General features: G+C 42.9%; 1 protein-coding gene across 3 annotated transcripts in view; it reads left to right on the top strand.

Moving 5' to 3' along the window:
- RHBDF1 (rhomboid 5 homolog 1) overlaps positions 1 to 14,636 on the top strand; it is a 116,335-nt gene that overhangs the window by 46,431 nt on the left and 55,268 nt on the right. For all 3 annotated transcript variants that reach the window (XM_073362664.2, XM_073362661.2, XM_073362662.2), the window contains exon 2: positions 8,821 to 8,962. In XM_073362664.2, the coding sequence (XP_073218765.1) occupies positions 8,843 to 8,962 (120 nt within the window). In that variant the 5' untranslated portion in view covers positions 8,821 to 8,842. The remainder of the gene's footprint in view (positions 1 to 8,820; positions 8,963 to 14,636) is intronic.

Here is a 14,636-nt window from a genome sequence, read left to right as displayed (position 1 = left end):
TTGGCAAACCCAAGGGATAGCTATGGGGCAGTTCCTGTATTCCTGTTGGTGTTAGAGTATGAAACCAATCCTATATATGACAAATTCACTGACCCACACTGGCCTGGCATGGAGAGGGGTAGTGCAGTGCAGAGGGCAGAGTAAAGCTGCTCCTCTTCCTCATGCCATTTTCTGCAGTAGGGGGTAAAAACCTGCATCAGGTCCCCGGCTGTTTTTGGTGAAGACCTGTCTGGATGATGCAAAGCCTGACTCATGATGACAGGACCACAGCCCAGCTCCCATGTCACAGAAGGACTCGATGCCTTGTCACCCTCTGAAATAAGGAGATTAGCAGGAGGGAGCTCACTCATGTCCTCAGACTGGGACCCTTTTCATCTGCAGCCCTGAGAAAGAAGCCTCCCACCATTTTGTGATGGTCTCTCTGAGGGTTCCCTGTGGCAGGCCGGTCTGCATCACTTATTACAACTTCTAGCCAGTCCTTCCAGACTGGGGAACAGATGTTTACCACAGTTCCCCAAGAAACTGAGGGTGGGACCATTTCTGCACCAGTGGGCCATGACCTGACCATGAAAACGAAGTGTAGCCCACACACCATTCACATCAAAAACTATCAAGGTGAAACCTCAGCCATTCGCCTGTCACAAGTGAAACAAAATTCTTCTGCTTGTATCAGAATATACTCCCAGGAGCTGGTTGCTGCTCACAGAATCTCACCAGTTATCTGCTCTCTGACTAGGTGCCCAGCATGTATTTTCTCATTTAAAAAGTGTAACAGCAATTTGTTCTCTATAACTAGGAATCTTTAAATCAAGCTTGTATGCCTTTTTTTTGGTAAAAGGTACATTCTATCTCAATGACAAAATATGGACTAGATGTAAGAATCAGTGGGTGAAATTCCCTGGCCTGTGTTATGCAGGAGGTCAGATGAGGAGATCAGAATTGTTCCTTCTGGACTTAAAAAATCTATGAATTTACAGATTACTCCCATCCCAGGTCTAGCTGACCTGCCTGCACCCAGGGGCTAGCTCCCTGGAAACCCGATCAGAAAGACAATTGGGAGCCACTTCCTCTTTCTCTGTAGTGTTTGACACCTTGTTCTAAATGTCCTGGCTTCCTTTCTCTTTCTTTTGCAATTAAACAAATACCTGCTCTCCAGTTATATGTTCCTTCAGTGGGTTTTTTTGTGGGGGAGACGCATAAGAAGACTGATTCCTGAGCAGATGTCTCCAAAGTAGTAAAGTAGCTGCCATGCTTGCAACAGAGGGTGACTCATGTACAGTTAGTGTTGGGAGAAAAATATGTGAAGGTGCCAGCAAAAACATGCTACACCTCCCAATAGAGTAGCCTTTTGGGTGTGGACCGGACTTTGCCCATATGACTAAGCATAGCCCAGACTGTAGGATTGCTGTGAAAACTCTTACGCGATATGGGATGATTCATGCATCTGCATTCTCAGCTTGACCTGAGGACTTGTTTGGGCCATGTGCTGGTTTTGATCAGTTCCTAGTATCTTAAGCATTTATGCTGTTAAGTCAAACCCTACTGGCCCTGTAGGCTTTGCTGGAGCCAACGACAGGCTCTATACACAACAGACAAGAAGGTTTCCAGATGACATTGGGTTGGAATTCTTTCTAAGCATTTAGTGAAAATGCAGCTGAGAGTAGAGAGTTGCTTGAGAAGCTATCAATTTAGCTTCTGAGGCATGTGATGTAAGCTCTTCCACAAATACTTGTGTTGTATTTGGTACATGTGAGGCTAGTTGTGTTAAGACCTTTTAGGCAGCCACCAGACTGACACCTCCACACATTGCAGTGGCTGTATGATAAGAGTGTTTCAGGGAACTTTGGCCTCTTATCAGGCTCATTTGACAAATACTATTCACTTCTGAACTGCACTGAGAGTATGTTTTCAGATTCCAGAGCTTGAGAAACCTACCTTGTTCCCAGTCTTAGTCAACGATGGGGAATTTGTCAGCATATTGCATGTTAGGATAAAATGCAGAAGGCTGTCTGGTAATTGTGCTTTCCCATCTCTTATTCTGACTAATGCTCTGATGCCCTTGTTTAGCTCTGTTGTACCCTGGGGATCAGTATTAATCTCCAGCCTCCCTGGCTGGTTTGTCCTGGCTTGGAATTAGTACAGCTCTGACACCAAGGACAGCAGTAAGGGTGTGCGTGAGAACTAACACCCACATTCCTTTATGGTGCCCTTGGGTATGTGAAGCAGTGCAAGTGGCTGGCATCATTCTGGAGGTTATTGTACATACTAGTTGACTGGTACGATTGCTGTTGCAAGATGGTCTCTATTCCTGGAGCTAGAGGAATCTCTAGCTTTTTAATGCCTAACAGACTACATCAGCATGTAGCAGCAGGAGAACACTGAGTGGAAGTAAGGACGTGGCATTATTTCTTTATATGGCAGTAATGAGACCATTACTAGCTACTGTGTCTAGTTCTGCTGTCTGCAATTCGAAAGTACGTTGACTGATTGGAAAGGGTTCAGAAGAGAGCTACCAGAATGGCTGGAGGTCTGGAAAACCTGCCTCAGTGAGAAACTAAAGAAGCTCAATGTACTTAGTTTATCCAAGAGAAGGTTAAGAGGTGATGTGATCATGGTCTACATGGGGAAGACATTTCTGATAGTAGAGGGCTCTTTAATCTTGGAGCTAAAGGCAAAACAAAACACACAGGTTGGAAGCTGAAGCTAAACAAATTCAAACTGGAAATAGGGTATTTTTTACAGTGAGGGTATTTAATCACTGGGACAACTTGCCTAGGGACATGGTGGATTCTCCATCACATTGAAGTCTTTAAATCAGCGCTGGATATTGGTCTAAAAGTCAGAAGTTGTGGGCTTGATGCAGAGTTTACTGGATGAGGTTCTTTGTCCTTATGTGTTTTCCCTCCCGTATGATGTTGTCCCTGCTGCTGTCTTCTGCCACCTGCCAGATTTTCATGAGAAGGCTGGAGATGGACAAATGAATCATAGAATCATAGAATATCAGGGTTGGAAGGGACCCCAGAAGGTCATCTAGTCCAACCCCCTGCTCGAAGCAGGACCAATTCCCAGTTAAATCATCCCAGCCAGGGCTTTGTCAAGCCTGACCTTAAAAACCTCTAAGGAAGGAGATTCTACCACCTCCCTAGGTAACGCATTCCAGTGTTTCACCACCCTCCTAGTGAAAAAGTTTTTCCTAATATCCAATCTAAACCTCCCCCACTGCAACTTGAGACCATTACTCCTCGTTCTGTCATCTGCTACCATTGAGAACAGTCTAGAGCCATCCTCTTTGGAACCCCCTTTCAGGTAGTTGAAAGCAGCTATCAAATCCCCCCTCATTCTTCTCTTCTGCAGGCTAAACAATCCCAGCTCCCTCAGCCTCTCCTCATAACTCATGTGTTCTAGACCCCTAATCATTTTTGTTGCCCTTCGCTGGACTCTCTCCAATTTATCCACATCCTTCTTGTAGTGTGGGGCCCAAAACGACAGTACTCCAGATGAGGCCTCACCAATGTCGAATAGAGGGGAACGATCACGTCCCTCGATCTGCTCGCTATGCCCCTACTTATACATCCCAAAATGCCATTGGTCTTCTTGGCAACAAGGGCACACTGCTGACTCATATCCAGCTTCTCGTCCACTGTCACCCCTAGGTCCTTTTCTGCAGAACTGCTGCCTAGCCATTCGGTCCCTAGTCTGTAGCGGTGCATGGGATTCTTCCGTCCTAAGTGCAGGACTCTGCACTTATCCTTATTGAACCTCATCAGATTTCTTTTGGCCCAATCCTCCAATTTGTCTAGGTCCTTCTGTATCCTATCCCTCCCCTCCAGCGTATCTACCACTCCTCCCAGTTTAGTATCATCCGCAAATTTGCTGAGAGTGTAATCCACACCATCCTCCAGATCATTTATGAAGATATTGAGCAAAACCGGCCCCAGGACCGACCCTTGGGGCACTCCACTTGATATCGGCTGCCAACTAGACATGGAGCCATTGATCACTACCCGTTGAGCCCGACAATCTAGCCAGCTTTCTACCCACCTTATAGTGCATTCATCCAGCCCATACTTCCTTAACTTGCTGACAAGAATACTGTGGGAGACCGTGTCAAAAGCTTTGCTCAAGTCAAGAAACAATACACCCACTGCTTTCCCTTTATCCACAGAACCAGTAATCTCATCATAAAAGGCGATTAGATTAGTCAGGCATGACCTTCCCTTGGTGAATCTATGCTGGCTGTTCCTGATCACTTTCCTCTCATGCAAGTGCTTCAGGATTGATTCTTTGAGGACCTGCTCCATGATTTTTCCAGGGACTGAGGTGAGGCTGACTTGCCTGTAGTTCCCAGGATCATCCTCCTTCCCTTTTTTAAAGATTGGCACTACATTAGCCTTTTTCCAGTCATCCGGGACTTCCCCGGTTCGCCACGAGTTTTCAAAGATAATGGCCAATGGCTCTGCAATCACAGCCGCCAATTCCTTCAGCACTCTCGGATGCAACTCGTCCGGCCCCATGGACTTGTGCACGTCCAGCTTTTCTAAATAGTCCCTAACCACCTCTATCTCCACAGAGGGCTGGCCATCTCTTCCCCATTTTGTGATGCCCAGCGCAGCAGTCTGGGAGCTGACCTTGTTAGTGAAAACAGAGGCAAAAGAAGCATTGAGTACATTAGCTTTTTCCACATCCTCTGTCACTAGGTTGCCTCCCTCATTCAGTAAGGCCCACACTTTCTTTGGCTTTCTTCTTGTTGCCAACATACCTGAAGAAACCCTTCTTGTTACTCTTGACATCTCTGGCTAGCTGCAGCTCCAGGTGCGATTTGGCCCTCCTGATATCATTCCTACATGCCCGAGCAATATTTTTATACTCTTCCCTGGTCATATGTCCAACCTTCCACTTCTTGTAAGCTTCTTTTTTATGTTTAAGATCCGCTAAATGGCTCATATAAACTCTGCCAATGTATCCCTTCTGCTAGGCAGCAACAGGAGTAACAAGAGCCAGGTTCAACAGAACATCAGGAGTCCCTTTTAAAATAAATAAAATGGTCAGCTCAAGCCCCACCTGACACCTTGTTCATGTCCAGTTTTTAGAAATTTATAATCTAACCATTGGGACCCTCTTACAGGTGATTTTTCACCACTTCCGAACACAGGGGAGTCCTGGAAATAGGAAACAGGAATCTTTTTTATTTGGTAAACAAGATAGACGTTCCTTAACACAACAAAATAAAATTAGCCAAACCACAAAGTATATATGAAGGGCATGGCCAACTCCATGGGCTCAGTTATTAATTCCCTGGCCTTTTGGGGGGCCTGAGACTTTACTGAAATGCAATCCCCTCAACCAGGCCAAGCTGGGGCTAGTCTGCTCACCCAGGTCCAGTTCCCTGACATCAACTCCACAAGGGTCCAGAAGCCTGGGCTGGAAGCCAGCACAAAGCAAGACACCCAGTGTCTGTCTTTCTCCTGTTCATCTTGGGCTCACTACTGAATCCAAGCCGCTATCCATCAGCTCATGGTGACCCATTTCTCCCAGCGTATCCGCTTCACACTTCATATAACTGTAACCATTTATACAGTTATATGGCACTGTTTCTCAGAACAGCTCACAAGTAAACTACAGAAATGCAGAAAAATAGGCTGTACTTGGCAGTGGTGGTTCAATTTTAATTCCTTGATAAGGTGTCATTTTCCAGTGAATTTACTGCACTATATTTTGTAAAATTAATTAACTCTTAGTAATCTGAGAGGAGACCTCTCTCCAGATTTGTGTCTGTGTCTTAGATGCTTGCAAATGATAAAGGGACACATTGTGATTTGAAGGTATTGGTTCAACATACAGTCCCCTCCACATGCACTGTGTGGAGGGGATGGACCATGGCTCCACCTCTTCCTCACCCTCCCTGTGGTAGGTAGGGCCCATGGAGATATTAGTAGAGAACCCCACTTAGACAAGTTAGATGTCTTCCAGTCAGCAGGGCCTGATGAATTACACATTAGAATACACAAGGAACTGGTTGAAGAGATCTCTGAGCCATCAGCGATTATCTTTGAGAACTCATGGAGGATGGAAGAGATACCAGAGGACTGGAAAAGGGCAAATATAGTACCTATCTATAAAAAGGGGAATAAGGACAATCCAGGGAATTATAGACTAGTCATCTTAACTTCAATACCCAGAAAGATAATGGAACAAATGATCAAACATTCTATTTGTAAGCACCCAGAAGAAAATAAGTTAACAGTCAACATGAATTTGTTAAGAATAAGTTATGTCAAACCAAACTAATATCTTTCTTTGTCAAGGTAACAAGCCTTGTGGACGGGGGAAGCAACAGATTTAATATATTTTGACTTCAGTAAGGCTTTTAATGTGGTCTCTTACTACCTTCTCATAAACAAACTAGAGAAATATAGCCTAGATGAACCTACTATGAGGTGGGTGCAGAACTGGCTGGAAAACCATATTCAGAGAGCAGTTACCAGTGGCTCACAATTGAGCTGGAAGGGACCTGCAAGGATCTGTCCTATGTCCAGTACTATTTGATGTCTTCATAAATGATTTGGATAATGGCATAGAGAGTACACTTTATAAAGTTTGTGGATGATACCAAGCTGGGAGGGGTACCAAGCGCTCTGGAGGACAGGATTAGATTTCAACATGATCTTGATAAACTGGAGAAATGGTCTGAAGTAAATAGGATGAAGTTCAATATGGACAAATGCAGAGTACTAAACTTAGGAAGGAATAATCAATTGCATAAATACAAAATGGGAAATGACTCCTAAGGAAGGAGTACTGCAGAAAGGGATGTGGGGGTTATAGTGGATCACAAACTAAATATGAGTCAACAATGTAATTCTGTTGCCCCAAAAAAAAAAAAAAAAGTGATCATTATGGGACGTATCAGGAGTGTTATAAACAAGAAGTAATTTCTTCCACTGTACTCAGTATTGATAAGGCTTCAGCTGGAGTATAGCATCCAACCCTGGGCTCCACACTTCAGGAAAGATGTGGACAAATTGGAGAAAGTCCAGAGCAGAGCAAGAAAAATTATTAAAGGTTTAGAAAACATGACTGACAAGGAAAGATTGTAAAAATTGGGTTTGTTTAGGCTGAAGAAGAGAAGACTGAGGGGGGACATAAGTCTTCAAGTATGTAAAAGGTTGTTATAAAGAGGAGGATGATAAATTGTTCTCTTTAACCCCTGAGGACAAAACAAGAAGCAATGGGTTTAAATTGCAGCAAGGGAGATTTAGGGTAGACATGAGGAAAAAATTCCTGACTGTAAAGGTGGAAAAGCACTGGAACAGGTTATCTAGGAAGGTTGTGGAATCTCCATCTTTCATTGGAGGTTTTTAAGAACAGATTAGACAAAAACCTGTTAGAGATGGTCTACTCTAGATAATCCTGCCGCAATGCAGGGACTGGACTAGATGATTTATCAAGATCCCTTCCAGGCCTACATTTCTGTGATTCTAACCCAGGTAAGTGCAAGGAGAATTGGGCCTGAGAAAATATTCATATTTTTCTCCCTCCTCCTTGTAACAACCTTATATGTACTTGAAAACTGTTATGTCCCACCTCAGTCTTCTCTTCTCCAGACTAAACAAACCCAGTTTTTTCAATCTTCCCTCGTAGGTCATGTTTTTTAGACCTTTAATCATTTTTGTTGCTCTTCTCCTGAACTTTCTCCAATTTGTCCACCTCTTTCCTGAAATGTGGTGCCCAGAACTGGCCACAGTACACAATACAATAATTGCTAGCTTGTATTTATACAAACATTGTGTTTCTGCATCCTCCTCAGCCCACCGCACTGAGGATGCTGGAACAGAGAACAAATTTGTATGAAGGGCTCGGCATGTTTGTAAATTTGTATATAGGAATATTTGAGGAGGATGATGATTTGTTTCTGTTTCTGTTGCACACACAGTGCACTTTCCAAACACAATCCCTGCCCGGAAGAGCTCAACCCAAAAAGGCAAAGGGCAGGGAAAAAGGGCATAACCTCTAGTAAAGTGGGTAAGATGGTAATTTGTCACATTGTTGTTAAAACATTTCGTTAACCACAGTGATTTTTATTTAATGCTATTTCTGTACTGTTCCCATATGACTACACTCTGTCCTGGATTTAACCTGGAATTGATGAGCTTCTGTAGTTTGCACACTGAGCTCATTTTTTCTGAGGTCAGTATGTGGTTGGGTTTTATATAAAACAGTTAAATAAAATTGAATTTTAAGACAATAATAGTTAATTAGTGTTTGCCAAAGTCAGAAATACAGTTCTTGGCTCAGGCTCGGCTAGGGAATGGACATGAATCACAAGGAGTTTTCAGAGTGAGGTTGATGGCTTTGATTTGTTGGGAGGGCCCATTGGTTGAATTGGACCCAGGTCCAAATAAGCGGTAATCCATCCTCAGTCCTTGAGGAAATAGTGGCTATTAAGCAAATCTCAGACAGTGTTAATGGAAAGTGAATTTTAAAACAACAACTTAGCGTTCACTCTGGAAACCTGATTCTAGGTGTTCCCTTCCTCCTGTTGGAGAACAGAAACATGCCATGTGATCTGTGTGTCTAATCAGAACTTATCAGAACTGCTGGGAAGGTGACTCTTGAATACCCATAGCAAACTGCTCACAAAACTGCAACAGCAGATTAGTCACAGAAAGTACTCAGCAAATCAGCTAACTAGGGACAGGATTTGAGTGAATCGGTAGCTGCTCATAGCCACTTTGTATGCATGATAAAAGGCGAGATCTGCCTGACCAATGAACGGCATGGACTCCTTCCAAACTCAATGATCTCTTCCCTTTTCCTCAGGCCTGAGGACTGAGACAGGAAGATGTCTGAAGTGCGGCGTGACAGCACGAGCAGTTTACAGCGGAAGAAGCCGCCATGGCTCAAACTCGACATACCGGTGCCCATCTCTGTGGCAATGCCTGAGGAGCCCACCTTTGTGCAGGTACTGGTATGAGTAATGTACAAAGATCGGGGAGGGGGCATAAGGAATGAATATGTGAGTTCAATGTAGTCTGTACGCACAATGGGAAGGGATTTGGATGCTTAGAGCTTTGGACTCTACTGTGTTGAGAGCCTGTTTGCATTATATGGTCTAGGGATACTTTATTATATGGCATTATATGGTCTAGGCCTCCTAGATACAAAACAGGTAGGGCATATTAAATGGTTATTAAGTTACAGGGGTAAGGATGGAAACGAGAGCTTCATTTAAGTCAGGTGATCTGAATTGTACCTTCCAACAGACAAAGGGAGGCAGAAGGTGGGTTGTCTGGAAAGAAAAGATGAAGAGTAAGTGGAGTGTTAACATGTCAGTATGCCAGGAGCATGGGAAATCAGCAACAACCCAGTGGATCCTAAGAGCCACACAATGGACTACAGTACCAGGGAGAATGAAAAAATGGGAATGGGGCGGTTACATATATATCAAGGGCAGAGAGGAACTGGGAAGAAAGTAGCTCCATTAATAAGTGAGGAAGGGATGAAATTAACAATTCATAAATAGTTGATAGTGAACTCTTCTTTTTAAACTTGTCTTCAACAACAAAAATAGTGAGAAGGTGTTTAGTACAGGAAGTAAGGTAGGAATAGCCTGTACAATAACTATTGATAAAAGGCAGTTAAGAATTAAATACGTAATAAGTTCCATATGGTGATGCTGGCATCTATTATCCCCTCCCTTCCCCATGGAGCCTGGTTTGCAGCTCTTGATATGAAGGACGTCTATGTCCACGTCGACATTCACCCAACCCACTGGAAATTTCTCCCTTTCCGGGTAGAACTACACCACTACCAGAATGGTATTTAGTCATTATTTAACTGCATCACATTGTTGGCTTATATTCAAATTGTGATCCACTATCACCCCAGACCCTTTTCAGAAGTACTACCACCTAACTAGTTATTCCCCATTTTCTATTTGTGCAAGGATCTGGAGGATGGTGTGGATTGCACTCTCAGCAAATTTGCGGATGATACTAAACTGGGAGGAGTGGTAGATACGCTGGAGGGGAGGGATAGGATACAGAAGGACCTAGACAAATTGGAGGATTGGGCCAAAAGAAATCTGATGAGGTTCAATAAGGATAAGTGCAGAGTCCTGCACTTAGGACGGAAGAATCCCATGCACCGCTACAGACTAGGGACCGAATGGCTAGGCAGCAGTTCTGCGGAAAAGGACCTAGGGGTGACAGTGGACGAGAAGCTGGATATGAGTCAGCAGTGTGCCCTTGTTGCCAAGAAGGCCAATGGCATTTTGGGATGTATAAGTAGGGGCATAGCGAGCAGATCGAGGGACGTGATCGTTCCCCTCTATTCGACATTGGTGAGGCCTCATCTGGAGTACTGTGTCCAGTTTTGGGCCCCACACTACAAGAAGGATGTGGATAAATTGGAGAGAGTCCAGCGAAGGGCAACAAAAATGATTAGGGGTCTAGAACACATGAGTTATGAGGAGAGGCTGAGGGAGCTGGGATTGTTTAGCCTGCAGAAGAGAAGAATGAGGGGGGATTTGATAGCTGCTTTCAACTACCTGAAAGGGGGTTCCAAAGAGGATGGCTCTAGACTGTTCTCAATGGTAGCAGATGACAGAACGAGGAGTAATGGTCTCAAGTTGCAGTGGGGGAGGTTTAGATTGGATATTAGGAAAAACTTTTTCACTAAGAGGGTGGTAAAACATTGGAATGTGTTACCTAGGGAGGTGGTAGAATCTCCTTCCTTAGAGGTTTTTAAGGTCAGGCTTGACAAAGCCCTGGCTGGGATGATTTAACTGGGAATTGGTCCTGCTTCGAGCAGGGGGTTGGACTAGATGACCTTCAGGGGTCCCTTCCAACCCTGATATTCTATGATTTGATTTTTTCTACCTAAATGCAAAGTACTTTACTTATCTTTATTGAATTGCATCTTGTTGAATTCAGAACAATTCTCCAATTTGTCAAGGTCATTTTGAATTCTAATTCTGTTTTCCAACGTGCTTGCAACTCCTCCCAGTTTGGCGTCATCTGCAAATTTCATAAGCATACTCTCCACTCTATTATACAGGTCATTAATGAAAATATTGAATAGTACCAGACCCAGGACTGACTTTTCTGACATCCCACTAGATATGACTTTTTGGTTTGACAGTGAACCATTGATAACTACTCTTTGCGTACAGTCTTTCAACCAGTTGTGCCCCCGCTTTATAGTAACTTCATCTAGAATGCATTTCCTAGTTTGCTCGAGAGAAAGTCATGTGGAACTAATCTCCATGCTTGAATAATAAGAGTATAGAAGTAGGGAATGTTCTATCGACCACCTGACCAGAATGGTGACAGTGGTTTGTGAAATGCTCAGGGAGATCAGAGAGGCTACAAAAACAGAAAACCCAATAATAATGGTGGATGTCAACTATTCCCTTATTGACTGGGTACATGTACCTCATGCAGAGATAAAATTTCTAGACACCTTTAACAATTGCTTCTTGGAGCAGCTAGTCCAGGAATGCACAAGGGGAGAGGCATTTTTGATTTAGTCCTAAGTCATGGAGTCCTAAAGTACACAGGATCTGGTCCAAGAGTTGAAAATAGCTGAACTGTTCGGTAACAGTGAATATAATGTAACTAAATTTAATGTGCTTGTAGGGGGGAAAATGCCAATGAAACCCTCCACAGTAGCATTTAACTTCAAAAAGGGCAACTACCTAAAAATGAGGAGGCTAGTTTAAAAAAAATTAAAAGGAACAGTCACAAGAGTGAAATGCTTGCAAGCTGCATGGAAAATATTTTAAGATACCATAATAGAGGCTCAAACTGAATATATACACCAAATAAAAACAACAAAAAAACAGTAAGAGGACCAAAAAATGCCCCTGTGGCTAAACAACATAATTAAAGAGGTGGTTAGAGGCAAAAAGGCATCCTTTTAAAAATTGGAAGTCAAATCCTAATGAGGAAATTAGAAAGGAGCATATACTCTGGCAAGTCAAGTGTAAAAATGTAATCAGGCAGGCTGAAAAAGAATTTGAAGAGCAACTAGCAAGACGCAAACGAAAGCAACATTTTTTTTTTAAGTACATCAGAAGCAGGAAGCCTGCCAAACAGCCAGGGGGCCGCTGGATGATCCAGGTGCTAAAGGAGCACTTGAGGAAGACAAGGCCATTGTGGAGAAGCTACATGAATTCTTTGCATCTGTCTTCACTGGAGAGGCTGTGAGGGAGATTCCTTAGGTGACAAATCTGAGATACTGTCCCAGGTTGAGGTGTCAATAGAGGAGGTTTTGGAATAAATTAAATGGTAATAAGTCCTTTGGACCAGATAGTATTCACCCAAGAGTTCTGAAGGAAATGCAGATATGAAATTGCAGAACTACTAGCTGCAGTATGTAACCTATTGCTTAAATAAGCCTTTGTACTAGATGCCTAGAGGATATCTAATGCAAAGCTGATTTTTAAAAAAGTGTCTAGAGGTGATCCTGGCAATTACAGGCCGGTAAGTCTAACTTCAGTATGAGGGAAATTGGTGAAACTATAGGAAAGAACAGAATTATCAGACGCATAGAGGAACATGATATTTGAGGAAGAGTCAACTTGGCTTTTGTAAAGGAAAATCATGCCTCATCAAATCTATTAAAATTCTTAGAGAGGATCAACAAATGTGGACAAGGATGATCCAGTTGATATAGTGTACTTGAAGTTTCAGAAAGCCTTTGACAAAGTCCCGCACCAAGGGCTCTTAAGCAAAGTAAGCTGTCATGTGATAAGAGGGAAGATCCTTTCCTGGATCAGTAACTGGTTAAAAGATAGGAAACAAAGGGTAGGAATAAATGGTCAGTTTTCACAATGGAGAGAGGTAAATAGTGATGTCCCCCAAGGACATATTCATAAATGATCTGGGAAAGGGGGTAAACAATGAGGTGGCAAAGTTTGCAGATGATACAAAATTACTCAAGATAGTTAAGTCCAAAGCAGACTGAAGAGTTACAAATGGATATCACAAAATTGGGTGACTGGGCAACAAAATGGCAGATGAAATTCAATAATGATTAATGCAAAGTAATGTTAATTGGAAAACATAATCCAACTATACATACTAAATTAGCTGTTATCACTCAAACTGTGATCTTGGAGACATCACGGCTAGTTCTCTGAAAACATCTGCTCAATATGCAACAGCAAACCCAAAAGCTAACAGTGTTAGCAACCATTACGAAAGGGATCGATAATAAGACAGAAAACATAATAATGCCGCTATAGACATCCATAGTAACCCACACTTTTACACTGCATGTGATTCCAGTTGCCCCATCTCAAAAAAGAAATATCAGAATTGGAAAAGGTACAAAGAGGGGTAACAAAAATGATTAGGGGTATGAAACAGCTTCCATATGAGTAGAGATTAAAAAGATTGGGATTGTTCATTTTAGAAAAGATGACAAAGGGGTGATACGATAGAGATCTATGAAATCATGAATGATGTGAAGAAAGTCAATAAGAAAGTATTATTTACCCCCACGTAACACGGGAACTAGGGATCACCCAATGAAATTGAATAGGCAGCAGGTTTAAGACGAACAAAGGAAGTACTTCACACAATGGAGAGTGAACCCGTGGAACTCATTGCCAGGGGATGTTGTGAAGGCCAAAAGTATAACTGGGTTTAAAAGGAATTAGAGAAGTTCATGGAGGATAGTCCAACTATTGGTCTTAGCCAAGATGGTTAGGGATGCAACCCTGTGCTCTCAATGTCCCTAAGCATCTGACTGCCAGAAGCTGGGTTTGGACAACAGGATGGATCCACTTGATAACTGCCCTGTTCTGTTCATTCCCTCTGAAGCATCTGGCATTGGCTGCTGTCACAAGGCAAGATACTGGGCGAAATGGACCATTGGTCTGACCCAGTGTGACCATTCTTATGTTCTTACAGTGTCAAAAGCCTTACTAAAATCAAGAAAGACCATATTTAATGCTTTTCCTCTATCCACTAGGCTATTAACCCTTTCAAGGAAGGAAATTAGGTTGGTTTGGTATGATTTGTTCTTGACAAATCCATGCTGACTATTCCTTTCATAACCCTGTTATCCTCTGATTGTTTAATAATTTGTTCCACTATCTTTCTAGGTATTGAATTTAGGCTGTCTGGTCTATGATTCCTTGAGTCCTCTTTGTTCCCCTTTGTAAAGACAGGTACTATGTATCCTCTTCTCCAGTTGCCTGGGACCTGACCTGTCCTCCCATGAGTTTGCCAAAGATAATTGCTAATAGATCTGAGATCGCTTCAGCTAGTTCCTTGAGTACTCTAAGATGAAATACATCAGGTCCTGCTAACTTGAATACATCTAACGTATCTAAATATTCTTTAACCTGTTCTTTCCCTATTTTGGCTTTTGTTCCTTCCCCCTTGTTGTTTTAATGTTAATTGTGTTGAGTATCTGGTCACTGTGAGAGAGCAAAGGGAGCGAAGGAGCTGCCTGCAGAATCCTGGGCCAGGCTTGCTAAATGAGCCAGTTGGAGACACCTGTTGCAGGGAAGGAACCTCAAGCAGCTGGTTCCTTCTGAGAGAGCTGAAGCAGTTCTGTTGGGGAGAGACTGACACTTGGGAAGCTGCAAGGGAGTCAGCTTGTGTAGGATAGATGCAAACTGA

Source organism: Lepidochelys kempii, chromosome 10, assembly GCF_965140285.1.
Source record: "Lepidochelys kempii isolate rLepKem1 chromosome 10, rLepKem1.hap1, whole genome shotgun sequence".
Taxonomy (NCBI): Eukaryota; Metazoa; Chordata; order Testudines; family Cheloniidae; genus Lepidochelys; species Lepidochelys kempii.
Note: the sequence above shows the minus strand (reverse complement) of the source record. Positions and strands in the feature narration are given on the sequence as shown.